Source organism: Sesamum indicum, linkage group LG8 (assembly GCF_026168435.1).
Source record: "Sesamum indicum cultivar Baizhima isolate 11 linkage group LG8, ASM2616843v1, whole genome shotgun sequence".
Lineage (NCBI taxonomy): Eukaryota > Viridiplantae > Streptophyta > Magnoliopsida > Lamiales > Pedaliaceae > Sesamum > Sesamum indicum.
In genome coordinates this window covers 29,253,648-29,269,651 of record NC_142664.1, presented here as the reverse complement: position 1 = coordinate 29,269,651, position 16,004 = coordinate 29,253,648, and the positions used below count along the sequence as shown (strand labels likewise).

The 16,004-nt window shown below is 35.8% G+C and overlaps 2 protein-coding genes and 1 pseudogene across 2 annotated transcripts; 2 read left to right on the top strand and 1 right to left on the bottom strand.

Annotated features, from left to right (window-relative positions):
* The first annotated feature begins 1,322 nt into the window (after positions 1 to 1,322).
* Positions 1,323 to 1,976, top strand: LOC105169460 (agamous-like MADS-box protein AGL62 pseudogene; annotated as a pseudogene).
* Positions 1,977 to 7,932: 5,956 nt separating this feature from the next.
* On the top strand, positions 7,933 to 10,132 carry LOC105169457 (uncharacterized). Its single transcript, XM_088884010.1, has 2 exons — positions 7,933 to 8,589; positions 9,199 to 10,132. The coding sequence occupies exons 1-2, from the start codon at positions 7,991 to 7,993 to the stop codon at positions 9,911 to 9,913; spliced, it is 1,314 nt and encodes a 437-aa protein (XP_088740136.1). The 5' UTR covers positions 7,933 to 7,990; the 3' UTR covers positions 9,914 to 10,132.
* A 728-nt stretch (positions 10,133 to 10,860) lies between these two features.
* LOC105169343 (uncharacterized) lies at positions 10,861 to 14,115 on the bottom strand. The gene is made up of 3 exons (XM_011089727.3): positions 13,847 to 14,115; positions 11,706 to 12,776; positions 10,861 to 11,603 (listed from the first exon to the last, which is right to left on the bottom strand). The coding sequence occupies exons 2-3, from the start codon at positions 12,709 to 12,711 to the stop codon at positions 11,236 to 11,238; spliced, it is 1,374 nt and encodes a 457-aa protein (XP_011088029.1). The 5' UTR covers positions 12,712 to 12,776; positions 13,847 to 14,115; the 3' UTR covers positions 10,861 to 11,235.
* Positions 14,116 to 16,004: the final 1,889 nt, after the last annotated feature.

Sequence of the window (16,004 nt, the reverse complement as noted above, 5' to 3'; positions counted from 1 at the left end):
CATATTTTTATGTCGTATATATATAGTACCTATTGATATATTTTGATCACCACATGATATTAATATATATATATATATATATTGACATGTAATGCAAAATTAACCATATATGATACATGATCGAATCTCCCTGTACTAAAAGATATGTTCATTTAGATTACATGACGGTTTCGTTCGATCTCAAATCCTCAAAATCAATGATTTTATCTTAATTTGACATTTTATAATCATTTGGAAACAAAAAGTAAACCATATTCTTACAAACTTGCCACAATTTCATTAGTCAAATGCATTTTTATATAGAAAATTTTGATTTTCACTTTGATACTAAATTAACAGACGACTTGTTGAATAGAAGAAACGATATTAGGCTTTTATTTGGGAAAAAAATGGAAGTAAACAAGCACGTGTTTCATTTGATGATCGTGCAAATAATTATTTTGATCTATCAAAATATTTACGTGACAAAATAATTGTAATACGACACTTATACAAAGGAAAAAAATATCGAATCTCGAGTTTCCTTACAAGAAAATTACGTATGATTTTATGTTTAGATAGATAATTCGAATGCGAACATGAGAGCTTTTCCACACGTAACCGCAACAATTCAAGGTATTTGTGTTCTTATTGTCATGACTTAGTATATCATGTTCTGATTAAATGATTCCGTAAATTAATTATTCAGATTGCACAAATTAATTACAATCATATAATTAATAGTCAGTTCATCACTCGATTGGTTAGTTTCCGCCAACACATCATATGCTGTAAAAGAAAAGTATGTTACAAATTAAAGTGATTAATGAATATAATTTAATTATATGATGTTATGTTACTAATAATTATTGCTGCATCAAATGATGGATTTACAGATATTGTTTATTTGGCTAATAATAATTGGTATCAAATGTTAAAACAGACGTTTAATATTTCTTGTACACTAAATATTACAGCTGGGTTGACTTTGTAAAATTAGTTAATATATATAATTCTAGATTAAACTCTCTCATTAGCTTAAAATTATTAATTAGCTTTCAATAATGTCAAGTAAACATGCTTAGGTTTTCACCTGGCAAAAATCCATACGTTTACTAGGAAAAGATTTTGAAACTCCCAAATCAGATATGAAATGCCAAAACAAACATGAATTGCTAGCTAGCTTTTGATGGTGTAATAATTCCAAACTCCCCTATAAATATATAGGCATTTCTTTTCCTCCATGCTCCCAATACAATTCTTGAAACCAATTCAAAACCCTTTTCTCGATCCATCCTTAATTCTTTACATAAAATAGTGACAAAAGAGATTGATCGATCGCCATGGCAAAAAAGCCGAGCATGGGCCGTCAAAAGATTAAAATCGAGAAAATAGAGGTAAAAAATCACCTACAGGTCACATTTTCAAAACGGCGATCAGGGCTCTTCAAAAAGGCTAGTGAACTCTGCACACTTTGTGGCGTTGAGATTGCCATAATCGTTTTCTCCCCAGCTGGAAAAGTCTTCTCCTTCGGCCATCCCAACGTGGAGTCTATAATTGATCGGTTCTTGGCGCGAAGCACGGGCCCCAACTCCCACGATCCGTTCTATCTGGTCGAGGCTCAGAGGAATGCTAGTGTTCGAGAGTTGAACCTGCAATTAGGTCAAATTATTAATGAAGTGGAAGTGGAGAGGAAAAGGGGTGAGAATTTAGACAATATGAGGAAAACGAACGAGAGCCATTATTGGTGGGAGGCCCCTGTGAGTAAATTAGGGTTAGACGAGCTCGAGCAACTGAGGGATGCCATGGAAGAGTTGAAGAAGAATGTCACTCAGCATGCAAATAAGCTGATGAATCCATCCTCGGTGTTTGTGCCAAACCGGGCTAGCGGCGTATTCGATCAGTACGAGAGTAAACCTAGTCATGGAATTGTGAGTTCCAGCCATGTGAATGTTGCTGTCAACAGTAACTTTGGATATTGCCATGGATTTTTCTGATATTGCATGTTTCTTGACTAGTATCTCACTAGCTGCTTATTATTGTGGAATATTATTGTTCTTTAATTTTTCTATTAAAGCAGTTACAAGGAATTAATCATTCATATTAATTATATATATATATATGATGAGATTTCATATTGCTTTGACGATAATTTTTCATTTTATTTGGTAATATTTTGTGAGCCGAATATTGATGAATTTTGTGTTTCATAAGTTATATATGATCCGATGTATAAACGCCTTGGCTGCTCGCAGAATAAATTATATTAATTTTTTTACATAATTAATTTTATTTTGAATTATATATATACAATTTAATTTCTCAAAGTAAACCAGTTAAAATATATACAACTTTTTTCATGTTCTAGAGGAGGAGGATTAATTAAACACGAATATAGTACTTTTTCGAGCTGGCTACTTTTTATTCTGATGTCCAATTAGTAATACATATATATGGGGTAAAATCTATTTTGAGTTCCGTAATTTATGTCATTTCTAATACTAATATTAATTAATGCAAATTGCAGGGGGAGAAATTAACAGTACGTCATATGGTCATTTTACTGCGTACGTCTTTGAAAATTTCTGAAAATAAGTCATGGAGAATGGACTAGAAAAGCTTCAGCACAAGAGCAAGCACAAATTATTGATCTTATAAGCATATTCACGGCAATATTTACTACCAACCAAAGAAACGAAAAGCAGCAAATGTATATATGCAATTATTTATTTATTTACTTTGAAAAACGATGTGAAAAATTTGCCAGTGATGCAATGATTTTCCTAATTTGAAGTTAGCAATACTTACCATTAAATAGTACGACGTGACAATTAAATATATATGTCGACAAACAGAATATATTTTGTTGGGTGATCATATATATACGTACCAATTATCATCATCTCATTAATTATATGAAAAATAGATAAATAAATATTTAAACTCCATATATGTAATATGTGTTCGCATAAACTATTTTGTTTAAACTAGTTGGTATACATGCATTGTGCACTACCCCTAATCTCTTATTTGATAGTTTCAATTAATGGAATGCAAAATGCAGCTTTAATTAGCTACTTTAAGAAAAACTTAAAATGTAGTAAAGAAGTTCCGAAATACTAAAATGAAAACTAGTAGCCGCATTCACTTATGTCGATTGCTACTGATAGTTAAGAAGTGCGGACATACTGAAAAGGGTCGAAATTGCTTATTAGTTAAGAATGATAACAGTGTAGGTTATGTATATTCTTCTAAATATAATTTTAAGTAATTAAGCAACATGCATGTAGTATATTGCAATTTCAAGATCAAGAATGAGTATGTAATAATATATCTCATATGTGTTCTAGGAATTAAACATTTATGACCACATTATAATATATGCTCATAATTTTGATTTTCCATTTAGTATTTCTCCCTATCCGAATATTTATTAAGAATCCCACATAATTTTTCACAATTTTGCATAAATATCACATAGGAATTTTATGTTTTACATAAGGAAATTTGTCTTTAGGTGTATTTATGTTGAGATCGATGTATAATTAGGCGTATCTTGAGCCCATGATTTTCATGCACATTTGAAGAAAGTTGAACAATAATTTATATTCAATGAAAGAAACCAAACTTTATTTTACTTCATTTCTTCCTAACAAAGCCATGGATTCTCTATGGGATAAAATGAAAACTACAATTATAAAAATAGAGCTAATATGCATTCTGCTTATATTTACAGCTTATTGTTTTAATTCTCATTAGATGAGACCATTATTATTCCATAACATATGGATTCTTCATAATCCACAAATGAAATAATCATGGTTTGAATTTTGAATTAACTAGCACAAGAATCACTTTCGTAGTATCCATACCTTGGGGTGTAATTAATTGGCGGACTAATTGATAAATCGAGAGTAGTATTAACCTGATAACATGAAATTATCTCATCTCACCAAATGGATTTAATGAAAAAAGAAAGGGAAATACCCACACGTCGTGTATTCGCTCTATAAGTAGCTCGTCCTTTGCATGGCTAGAATCACCACCTTCATTTGACTTTCTTGATATTAGGTTTACTTTTCTTCTTGAAAATGAATTCCTCCGACCAGAACAACCCACAAGAAAACAACCCTTCCCAGAGAAAAGGAAAAGGCCGCCAAAAGGTGGATATGGTGAAAATCGAGAATGAGACTAATCTTCAAGTCACATTTTCCAAGCGTCGCTCTGGGCTATTTAAAAAGGCTAGTGAACTCAGCACTCTTTGCGGTGCTGAAAGTGCCATCGTTGTGTTCTCTCCAGGGGAGAAGGCACATTCTTTTGGCAACCCCGACGTGGAAACAATTGCCAATAGGTTTCTAAACCAAAATCCCCATTCGAGAAGTGATGCTGACCATTTACTTGTGGCGCATAGTCGTGCAAATATGCGTCTGTCCAACGAAGAGCTGACCAACGTCGAGGGCCAACTCGAGCTAGAGAGAAAGCGTAAACAAGAACATAAGGACATGAGGAAGGCTGATGAAAACCAAAACTGGTGCCCACCTCGCATTGATGAGCTCGACTACCAACAGCTGGAGGAACTGAGGAGGTCTTTGATGAGTTTCAAGCAAAATTTTGAAAACAAAGTCCAAAATGCTACTAGTTTGGCAAATTCATACGTTCCTGATGCAGGGACTGCCGGGAGTTTCCCGTGGACAACCCAGAGTGATCCTAGTACTGGTTTCCCATTCAATCCCAGTATTCAAGGGCCTAATGATCAATTTGCTCTTTATGGTAATAGGGAAGACATGTACACAAGCAATGCACCATTGAGAATCGGTGGATCCTCAACTACTACTTTATTTGATGGGGGGTCCGGTACCTCAAACATCGCAATTCCAACAAACCCTAGGGCAAATTATTGCCCTAATGCATCAACCTTTCCCAATTTGGTGACTACTACCGCTGGATTTGCTTCTTCATTCGATCCAGCAGTTGGTAACCTTGGATTTACGGTCCAGTATCCTCCTCCTCCTCCTCCTTCAACTGGCAGTTCCAATATGACATTCCCATACAGTTATGGGAATTCTAGTGATATGGTCCCATATGTTCCTGGAACAAGTAACCCCAATTTGGAGCTTGAGCGTCGTCGTCGGGGAAAAGCAAGCAACAACCAAGACAAGTCTCAAGGATCCAAAGGCAACCATGGTCGTCGATCTTCCTAATTATAAGCTACATGCATGTTAAGATGAATTTAGTTTGTGAATATGTGGTTTTTAAGCTTTAATTTTCATGTTTGTCCATTCACATTTGGTGTTCATCTATAATGTTTTATGCTATGATTTGGTTATATATATGTCTGTAAGGGTTACTACTTTGTCAATGTTGAACAAAGTATATATACTACGGAATATATATGAATTTTTCTTACTGATTGTATATATGCAATCCCTCTTAGAAATAATTAATATATGTAGTGATAATATTTTAAATACATGAAGTTTATACAGACACTATATATGGAAATTTTACTTTCTAATTAAAATCTATCGAATTATTTTTTACCGATAAACCAACTTTCTTCGTGAGTTCATCGATCCCAGCAATTTATCATGCAAATTAATGACACCAAATACATAAAATGCTACGTACGATTGATTATAATTAGGGTGATCGACGTTGAATATTAAAAAAGAAAGTTTCAAGAATAATCTTATAGATCTATTAGAAATATATATCCAATTTAGTATTTTATTGACTTACTATGAACATATATCTTTTAGCATGTACAATTTATAAAAGAATTAAAATCCTCTTGGAAAAACATCCACTAACATTCTCTACTTTTGATTTTATGCTAGCATATATATTCACAACATAATTGCTCATGCATGTATGCTTACTAGCTAGAAATAAAAACTATGTACATTTTGTTGAACACTCTAAAATAATATGATGACGTAATAAGTAACATATATGTAAGTTTGCATCCAAAATAAGCAAAGCATGCAAGAAAACTTTTTCAATTTCTTACTCCTACTAACAAAACAAAACTCACAACTTCGTTATAAAATACATAATATAAGATACGACATGTCCGATTGATCATGCACATATGCATGGGAACAACTTCCAAGTTACATATATATAGGTATTGCATTTATTAATATTCAAAGTTCACGCGTAGTTTGTTTACTGAATCTATGTATATATCTACGGAAAATTTTTAATGATAACTTATTCACAAGTTAATAATGTGTTTAGTTTTTACACAATTTGGTAAAATATTAATTTACGTTTACACGTGTTGATAGTGAATTAAGTTACACGTAGTTTGGTCTATATGCAACATATTTATAATGTTAATTCGGTTAATTTATTAATCCAAACGCGATCTTAGTAATGATCGATGTGTCAAAATTCAACTAATGTTTGAATGCTATTGAAAAGACAATCATAATGTCGTCAAGTTAAGTGCCAAACCTAGATCATCAGGTTCAGGTTGAAGACGATCAGCCTATGTTCGATTTGTACGTAGCATATCTTAATTAATTACACATATAATTAAGGTCCATGCACCTATATGTCGACCAAGTTAAATGTTAAGTATCCAAAAACTTAAATACTCTTTTAATCAATTAAATATATTTGAAACATGTCACAATTAATTAAAGAACAATTTTTTTATATTATTTAGAAACTCAACTTGATCTGATATTTTTTTAAAAGTATCCGTACATTATAGATAAATTGTCTCTTGAACTGTGCCATAATGCGCGAGAGTATTTAACAAGGGGTGTTGTTGGCCCATAAAAGGTCATATCATGAATTGGTGTGACTTATTTATAGTTGTCCCATTTTTCTCATTGTTAGAATCTCTCATATATGGTACACTATTTTGGGTGAACAAATATAAGTAACATGTGTTGATTGTTATGCCTAATTTTGAGATGGGCAGAAATTGTAGAATCATAGTGAGGTTTATTACCTACCTAACTTGAAACTCATTGCTCCGGACCAACCACTACTACTCCCATAAACAACGTTTTTCATCATTGCCTTGTATCATCACTCTTTGCTAGGTTGAAGCAGCATGTATGTGGGGATAGGAGAGGAGTGAGGAGTGGTCCCCTACTCCAACTCATTGCCAATGGGTGTGAGGGTTGCAAAGTGGAGCCCCGAAGACCCGCTGGCTTCACTGTCTTCTTAATAATCATGATGATTTGAACGAATGCAGTGCGTACAGTGGGTATGGGCTGTCAATACCTCACACGCACAGCCGCAATCCACTTCCTCACACCCTCATTTATTATTATTATTATTATTATTATTATTATAGTCAAAAATAAATATTCATTAACTATAAATGTTATTAGTTGATGTTTTTACAGGATTAAAATCACGACAAATTTTGATGTGTTCATAATTTAGATTCTCGTATTAATTTTACTTAGTCGTTCATATATTCTTGTAATAATTTTTATATTTTGGGTGCATAAAAGGGAGATTTATTAAGGAGGGATTTGAAAAAACAAAATAAAATTGGAGGAATAAAGTGTATAAATACAAAAAAGAAAAAAATGGTTAGGGGGACCCAAGTCCAAGTTGGTGAAGACTAGCGTCCAATCCTAGTCCTCTTCCAAACCTCCACAGCTGTCTTCCTTAACAGCTATGATACAAACACACATCCCACCCCAACCCCCATATTCAAAAAAAAGAAAAAAGGAAATATCCAGTGAGTGTAGCACAGCTGGCCAACTGGAAAACATTCGAGAAAGCCAATGAGAAAGCAGTATTCAGAAAATGACAAATCCCCGTACAAATTAATCCGCCTTAGTTTAAACAGTGATTGACAGATATGTATAGGATTCCCCTGTGCTGGCACTTAGCGTACGTGCACCACAGCTCATCCCGCACGCATGTCCATGCACCCCCACCCCCTCCCCCATTCATACTTACATATATTCGTTTTTCAACATTGTTTCTCTTAGCTTCCTCCTTTGTTGTTCTTGCTGCCTAGAGTCCATCGCACGAGATGGATCCCTGTCCTTTCGTGCGGATTGTTATTGGGAACTTGGCTCTGATGTTTCCTGACAAAACCCGTTTCTCTACTCTTTCCTTCTACTGTAAATTCAAGCTCAAGGGCTTCCCTGCTCAGGTTTCGGATGTCCCGTTTCTTGCGTCGGAGAGCGATGCTGTTGACAGCAGGATCCACGGTTGTTTCGCCATGGGCAGGGCGGAGTTGGAGAGGTTAGCGGAGAAATCGAGCAAGTTTTCTTCTTTGAAGATTGAGATTCACAGGCGGAGTAGTAGAGGGAACAGTGGTTGTGGGTTTGGGAAGAGCGGGAAGCTTCTGGGTTGTGTTGTGGTGCAGCTGGATTTGAAGAGTATTTTGGAAAATAATGGGAATAGCAGGGCGTGTGCGATTCAGAATGGGTGGGTCTGGATTGGCGGATCGGATGTAAAATTGCATTTGAATGTGAGGGCTGAGCCCGACCCGAGATTTGTTTTCCGGTTTGACGGGGAGCCCGAGTGCAGCCCGCAGGTTTTCCAGGTCAATGGGAATGTGAAGCAGCCTGTTTTCACTTGCAAGTTCAGTTTCAGGAATTCCGGGGAGAGGACTTTGAGATCCAGGTGAATATTTTTGTTTGCTTTATTCAAATAAATGATTGAATTGATTTTATTCGGCAATCAGATGTTTAATTCTGAATTTGTTTTTTTTCTCAAAGCTACATAAAGTTGGGGGTTTCTGTCTGTGGGGTATTCTGATAGATAACTAGGAGTATCTTGCCTGTAGAACTTAATCAATTAGCTGCTAATCGTAGATAACTGCCTGGGCTTGATCGGGTCAGTGGCTTTGAGGTGTATATTTGATCATTGATTATGAAGAAAATCTTCTTGAGTAGGAAAAGAATCTTAATCTCTGTGTTGATTACTTGAAAAAGAACAATAGTTGTTGTTTTGGTAAAGTTCAGTGTTGTCTCATTTGAAGTTGGAATCAGAAAAGATGTCCATCCAATTTCATCTTGAAGACATCATTTATGAAATACAACTCGGATAGACAAGTTAAGCGCCTAGCACGAAGTTGTAGAATTTGTTTGCGAGCTCATTTGTGTCATCATCGACAACTTCATTGAATTGTCTTAGCAGCGTTCAAACAACTTTGTTGAAATTGTCTCATGCACATTCTTTTAGTTGTTTCTTTTGTAAATGGTCTCTGATATTTGGTTTGCTATTGAACAGATCCTCGCTATCAGAACCAAGCACCTCGACTAGTTGCTTTAGTTCAGGGGCAGCCGATAATGAACAGCCCTTAAAAGAGCGAAAGGGATGGTCAATCACCATCCACGACCTGTCTGGATCCCCGGTCGCTGCTGCATCAATGGTGACACCGTTTGTTCCATCACCAGGCACCAATAGGGTCAGCAGATCCAATCCAGGAGCGTGGCTAATTCTTAGGCCTGGCCATGGCACATGGAAGCCATGGGGCCGCCTGGAGGCATGGAGGGAGCGCTCCAATGGGGACCACCTTGGCTACCGCTTTGATCTCATCCCTGATGGTGGCATTGACACAATCCCTCTGGCCAATTCCAGCATTAGCACGAAAACTGGTGGAAAATTCAGCATTGATATCACCACCGGGCCGACCCCAATGACAAGCCCTAATAGCAGTTTTGACCTCAGCTCAGGTTCAGGTTCCGGTTCGGACCTAGGATCGACATCAGGGTCAGGATCTTGGGCGCACCTCTTGTACAGAGGATTTGTGATGTCGTCCACGGTGGAGGGTGATGGCAAGTGCAGCAAACCTGATGTGGAAGTGGGGGTGCAGCACGTGAGCTGCACCGAGGATGCTGCAGCTTTTGTGGCGTTGGCAGCTGCCATGGATCTCAGCATGGATGCTTGTAGGTCATTCTCTCAAAAGCTCAGGAAAGAACTGAGACAGCCGGATCTCGAATAGCCCTTCGGGTCGGGTTAAAGTGGGAAATGGGTTTTGGGTTCTCGGATTTGCAAGTTGCAAGTGACTCACCCGTCAGCTTTTACTTGTTTTTTGATTTCTTGCCTGGAGTGTACAGTCATCGACAGCTATTTCTTTCTTTTTTTGCTTTAAATGTATTTATTTATTTATTTGTACATTATTGACAGTTTTCAGTTTAAATGTTTAATCATTTTTGTGGAATCGTCTTCATTGTGTGCTGTCCTAAAATATGAGGTTATGGGTTGGCGTACACAAGGCACCAGGTGCTGTTAGATCTGTCTATCAATTACTGTCGCTTTTGGGTTAATATTATACTCCTTCTTGTACGAATTCAAGTTTCAAAGAAGTACCCAACTGCTCTACTCTTTGGAATCTTGTTTGTTCGTCAGGACTTTCAGGTGGGAGCATTGCTTCAAAGCCTCCAATCCAACTTTCTGTTGGAATATTTGACTGGCCAACTCTCTCTCTCTCTCTCTCTCTCAATCGATTTTCAAAGGCTGACTTCAGTATTTACCTAACTTTACATTTTCTTGACTTCAACTTGGAAATCTTCAACCCTTCCTGATCAGGATATTACAACCTGAACTGAACAATATCCTACGATGAGGGGAAATTCAAACACACACGCACACACTCAACTATGAAATATGAACTGATATTGGGACAATTTTCATTCTACCAACTATTCTCAAATAAATGTATATGTGGAATTAAGAAAATTACTGCACATGGCATGACAAAATAACGCTGCCAACCCATATTGTAACTCATTCTCATCATGCTCTTCAGGATCCGCCAACCATGTCAAATATGAAGGCTATTTATAGACACAAGACTTTTCCCCGAGATTTTGCATAATAGAGGGCACGCAGGTCTGTGTGTCTTGTTACTGAAAATCCAAAAAATCAAATGGCATATAAAAGTTCCAATGAATCAAAAAATATGGCGGTTCATATAATACCGAGCAAATACACTATCCGGTTTGAATTTCTGCAGGATATACACAATCCTATAGCGTATAAAATGTTGAAGAAACAAAAGAACAAGAATACGAGGAAACAGAATTCTAATATAATGCAAACCAGATAATTGATTATACAGTGTATAAGAGAAACTAGCTACCCTCAACTTGCCTCGAATGTACCTGCAAAGTTTGAAGTGAAAACCCCACATAGACATAGTAAATATATCATCACACACCAAAAGAGATACTGCGAGAGCCTGATGTCTGAGAGGAAAACGAGGCTGAAACTTCAATTCATGGAAACTGATGGATCTAATGGCACCTTTCTACCCCATACCTGTCATTCTTCTGCAGCATCTTCACTATCAGTACCTTCACTTTGTGTCTCGGGAAGAGTCTCGAGATCCGTGCGAACATCTTTCTCCTCCAAGGAGTTGGAAGTATCAGATATATCAATATTGTCATGTTGAACTTCTTCAGGATTTTCATTAGTGGTAGAGTCCGAGACTTCATCTGTACCATCATTTCTATCTGTTTTCTCATCCTCAGTCTCGTCATTCTTTTCTGATGATGATTCAGTGTTATTCCCAGCTTCCACAAGAACCTCTGATGTAGTGATACTTTTGGATGCTGAAGACTCTGTATCATCATTAGATGAATCAGAGATCTCCTCGGGCTCTGACTCTGCATCTTCGTTTTCAGCATTACCTGTTGAGTTAGAAGCAAAATGAGTACTATCCACATTTACGATAGAATTATTGGCCCGCTCTGAAGCGGTAGTTTGCAAGTCAGATTACTCTGTGAACGTACCCTCAACAAGATTTCCCTGAGCTTGATCTAACTCGGGCTCGCTCTCTGTTACATTTTGTGAGGACAGGTCCTGATTCTCTAATTGATCATTGGACCCTTCTGTTCCTGTGTTATCTGGAGATGAATCATCCTCAGAGTTGTCCGGCGTATCTACCTTGGTTTCCCTGCTTGTTATATTTGACTGATCATCTCTAGCCATTTCATCACCTTCCTCCTCTAAATCTTTGCTGTTCTCGGCTTCATTAGTTTCTTCACTGTTATTCTCTTCTTGTGAAACATTTTCAGGGTGTTCATTTGAGTTCTCCACGTGTTCATTCTCACTTTCAGTAGTTGCCATTTGGGTATCATGAGTGACAGCACTAGAAGCATCATCCGCTTTGTAATGTTCCTCGCGTGCTTCATGGGTATTTGTATCTTCTCCATCATGATCAGTGTCCTCCTCGGAATTTTCCTTCTCCGTTTGACCATGACCGTCTTCAGGATCTATTTCTTGTGCTTCATTCTCATCACCACCGTCTTCCTTCTCCTTCTCGTCCACCAAATCCTCTTCTCTATCAACTTTTGCATCTGATTTCACTGTTTCACGCTCATCTTCTCTATCAACATTTGCATCAGATTTCTCTTCTTCATGCTGATCTCCACCTCCCGTCCCTTCGTTCTCCTTTCCTTCAACTTTCTTATCTTCTGGCTCATCTTCATCAGGCTTATTTTCATCTACGTCATTGGTTTCATCTTCTTCTTCCAGTTCATCATGCTTCTCATTCTTTGAAGCCCTTCCCTCCACTCGGGTTTCGATAACTTTTCTTCCAAGTTTGATATATTCATTATTACTCGCTCTTTGAACTGAGGCTTTTGCATCACTTTCATCAAATTCTTTTTTCTTGTCATGGGAATGTTTGACTTGGTAAATCAACCAAAAGCAAACAGCAAGCAACAGACAAATTTGCAGAACGTGCCTAGTGTTGATCCCTTTGGATCTATTCCTGTTGGGGGACTGTCTGTACATAATGATTTACTTTATACTTTTTCTTCACTTACTCTCCTTTCCTTCTTGCCAATCGGAACAGAAACCTGCCATTTAACACAAAACAACGTTCTTTGAAGAAAAACAAACTGAGCTAAGATATGGGGTGACGGTGTCTAAATCTCACAAAACAAGGACTGCAACGATGACAAACAATAGTAAAACAAATTTTACCAATCAACATAAGGAGATTCTAAGAGGACAAGCAATCCTTTGCAAATTGCCACACAAAAGAAGGCAGATTAATTTTCTCTTAGAAGGCAAAGATACTACACCCTCATCTCCTTTATACAAGTAACCTTCAATTGAGCTTATTGATTTTGCAGCAATTTTTCCTCTTCTGCATGGAAACTTATCCATCCAAAATAGACCCCAATTCTTGTCAGTTTAGTTACCCTGACATAGTCCCTTATATAAGTAAACATGTCTCATATGTTCCCCAAATCCCACAGCTTGCACTGACTTTATACCAAGCTTACAATTATTTTCAACATACTAAGAGAATGAGGCGCTTGAAAACTAAATCAGTACCAAACCAAGCAAAAAATACTTAAAACTTTTGGTAATTAGAGTGAGTAATCCATCACCTATGTGTACTTTGGAGAAGCCCTGAGAATTACACACACTTAATTTCTCTTCAGCACTCCCTCAATCCATTGTAAAACTTCTCTCTTCACTCTAATACTAAGAAACAGATACCATAAATCCATGACAGCAAATCTTGCGAAAATCTAAACATGACATTAATTAGGAACAGCCAAGTGCAAAGATCAAATCCCGGAGACAAGCAAATGGAGAAACTAAGCAAGTTTCAATCAACAGTCTCACTACTTCACCAATTCCTGAATTAAAATCCCAAGGCATTGAAGTCAAAATACAACAAGTACCAAAAACCTATCACAGAAAACAGTTCATCAGAAGCAATATTCGATTGGCACAAAGTCAAAGACAACATGATCCAACTCAAGCACTCATAATCTAATCCCACCAAAGACAAACACTCAACCACTCATTAAAGCGAAAAGTCGCACATAATGAAGTCAAATACAGTAAAAAAGAATAGCCCAAGAAACTAATGACAAGATAAAGAACAAGAATCTAAGGAAAAAACGCATACCTTGAGAAGAAACGAGAAGCCCAGAAACTAGGAAGAGCCCATGGAACTATCAGCAGCAAAGAAACAGGGCAGTTTCAAACTCTGAGGCAAGGAGAAATGGTGAAAGAAAATTCTTGTAATCAAGTGCAATGGGGGGGTCCCTGACAGCTCTGTCGTCCACTCTCTCTCTTCTCTGATCTACTAATAATGGTAAAAGACAGTTCTTGAAATTCTTCTTGCGAGAATTAAGAGACAGAGGCTAGATGGAAATTGGGAGTTGAAGAAATTTCTGCTGTTTTGTAGCAGCATACATTGTTTAAGTTTATTTGAAGAAATGGACCATTTGTTAGGTCAGTCATAAATTTTCAGCCCACAAAATCTGTATGAGCCCAGCCCTACTCACTAGAACAACCTAACCCTATTCTAATGCATGTTTATTATTATTTACATATGATATAATTGTAATAATTATCAAATAGTACAGGAGAATAATATGACTTAGAGGGATGTTCGGTTAAATTTATTTAAAACATCTTATAAATTTCTATATTTTATAAAATACTTTTAAGAGCTTAAAAATGCTGAATTTTATTTTAAAAAATATTTCAATAAATAAACTGTTAGAGCGATTGATTAATGACAAAAAAAAATTATCAAACTGTTAGAATTTAAAATTATTTAAATAGTAAAGTTTTTTTTGTTAATTTTTCATACAGAAAAAAAAAAGGAATATAGTTTAATTAGCAAGTGAGTGGGGCCAGCTATATATAGCAAGTGGACTAATCAAATTTATTTTATTTTATTTTTTTTATTCTACTTCTGATCAGATATCTTAGTTTAAACAATTCTTACATCGACTTTAATTAACATAAATAACTGCAAATTGACAACATTTTTGCAAGTTCTGCCTATTCCTGATTTTTAAATTACAAACTACTTTGTAAATATGATGATCCTAATATTATTTTCAATTCCAACTTCACCTTTTGAATTCACAATTTCCTCAAATTTAATACTTAAATGATAAAAATGCCATAAATACGAAACAAGATTGATTAAATTTTTCTTTTTTATGAATAGTACGTAACCATTGTGTTTGATTTAGAATCGAACTTTTGAATTATTTGAAATGATATTACTTATATCATATTTTTTAATCCTTAACAGGTGAACATAATAACCTCAAAATGAAATTTAAATTTTATGAGCAAAGAAGATAAGTACATCTCAAATAAGAAATTTCAAAATTGAAATACAAATTTCATATTATCTACTTCACACACACAGACATGCGCGCGTATAATTTTCATAAAATAATTTTTTAAATGTATAAATAACGTAATTTTTTTACACGTTTCTTATATACATAAAATAAAACCCCAGTTCTTGAAACAAAGGATCTAAAACTTCACAAACTATTCTTCATTTTTCCATTTTCTTATCTAAAATCCCACCAAAGAAGCTAAATAAAAATAAAATTATAAAGACATGTCAATATCTGAAGGGCTGAGCAGAGGAAAAGAATAGTTGAAAACTTCTACTTGTGAAAGAAAGATGCTTATAAAATTGGGCAAAGATTTCCTCAGACTGGAAAGCAGCTGCAGTCTTCACTTTTCCTACACTTTCTGTACATCATCCAAATGTTGTCCAAACCCTACTAAGTTTGGAATATTGCACATAACAGGCAAAAATTACCTTAACTTTTCATACCTAACAAGAATTAATGTAGTTAGCTGTTATATGATTACATTTAGGGATGATTGTATTTTCACTTCCTGATTTATGGTATGTTTACACAAACTATCCGTCTTTTTTGTAAAATTACAAAAGCCACCATTGAAGTTGACGTGGTTGGGAGGTGTATGAGTAGTTTCTCAAATACACGGTTGGTTTTGGGATAAAAAATGTTGACGTTTTTAATAAATGTACGTGTATTTATGTGAAAGACAGTAGTGATTTGTATAAACAGACTATAAATTAGGGATATAAATGTGATTATAACTAATCTATGACATAATTGTCTCTTGGTGGAACTCTAAGCAAGCAAACCCTCTTACTACAACTCAATCTCTCTGCTCATAAGTCATACAATGCTATATTTATGTTTGCTTCCCACTAAAGATATTCTTGCTTAGACAAAACTCCTACTGGTTCTCTTCACATTCTAATTTCCAACCAA

Excerpts from the sequence above, each read along its gene's own strand:
- LOC105169457 (XM_088884010.1), top strand. The coding sequence starts at position 7,991 with ATGGATCCCTGTCCTTTCGTGCGGATTGTTATTGGGAACTTGGCTCTG. Across the intron at positions 8,590-9,198 it reads GAGAGGACTTTGAGATCCAG|ATCCTCGCTATCAGAACCAA; the intron begins GTGAATATTTTT and ends GCTATTGAACAG.
- LOC105169343 (XM_011089727.3), bottom strand. The coding sequence starts at position 12,711 with ATGTACAGACAGTCCCCCAACAGGAATAGATCCAAAGGGATCAACACT. Across the intron at positions 11,604-11,705 it reads TCAGGGAAATCTTGTTGAGG|GTAATGCTGAAAACGAAGAT; the intron begins GTACGTTCACAG and ends CTAACTCAACAG.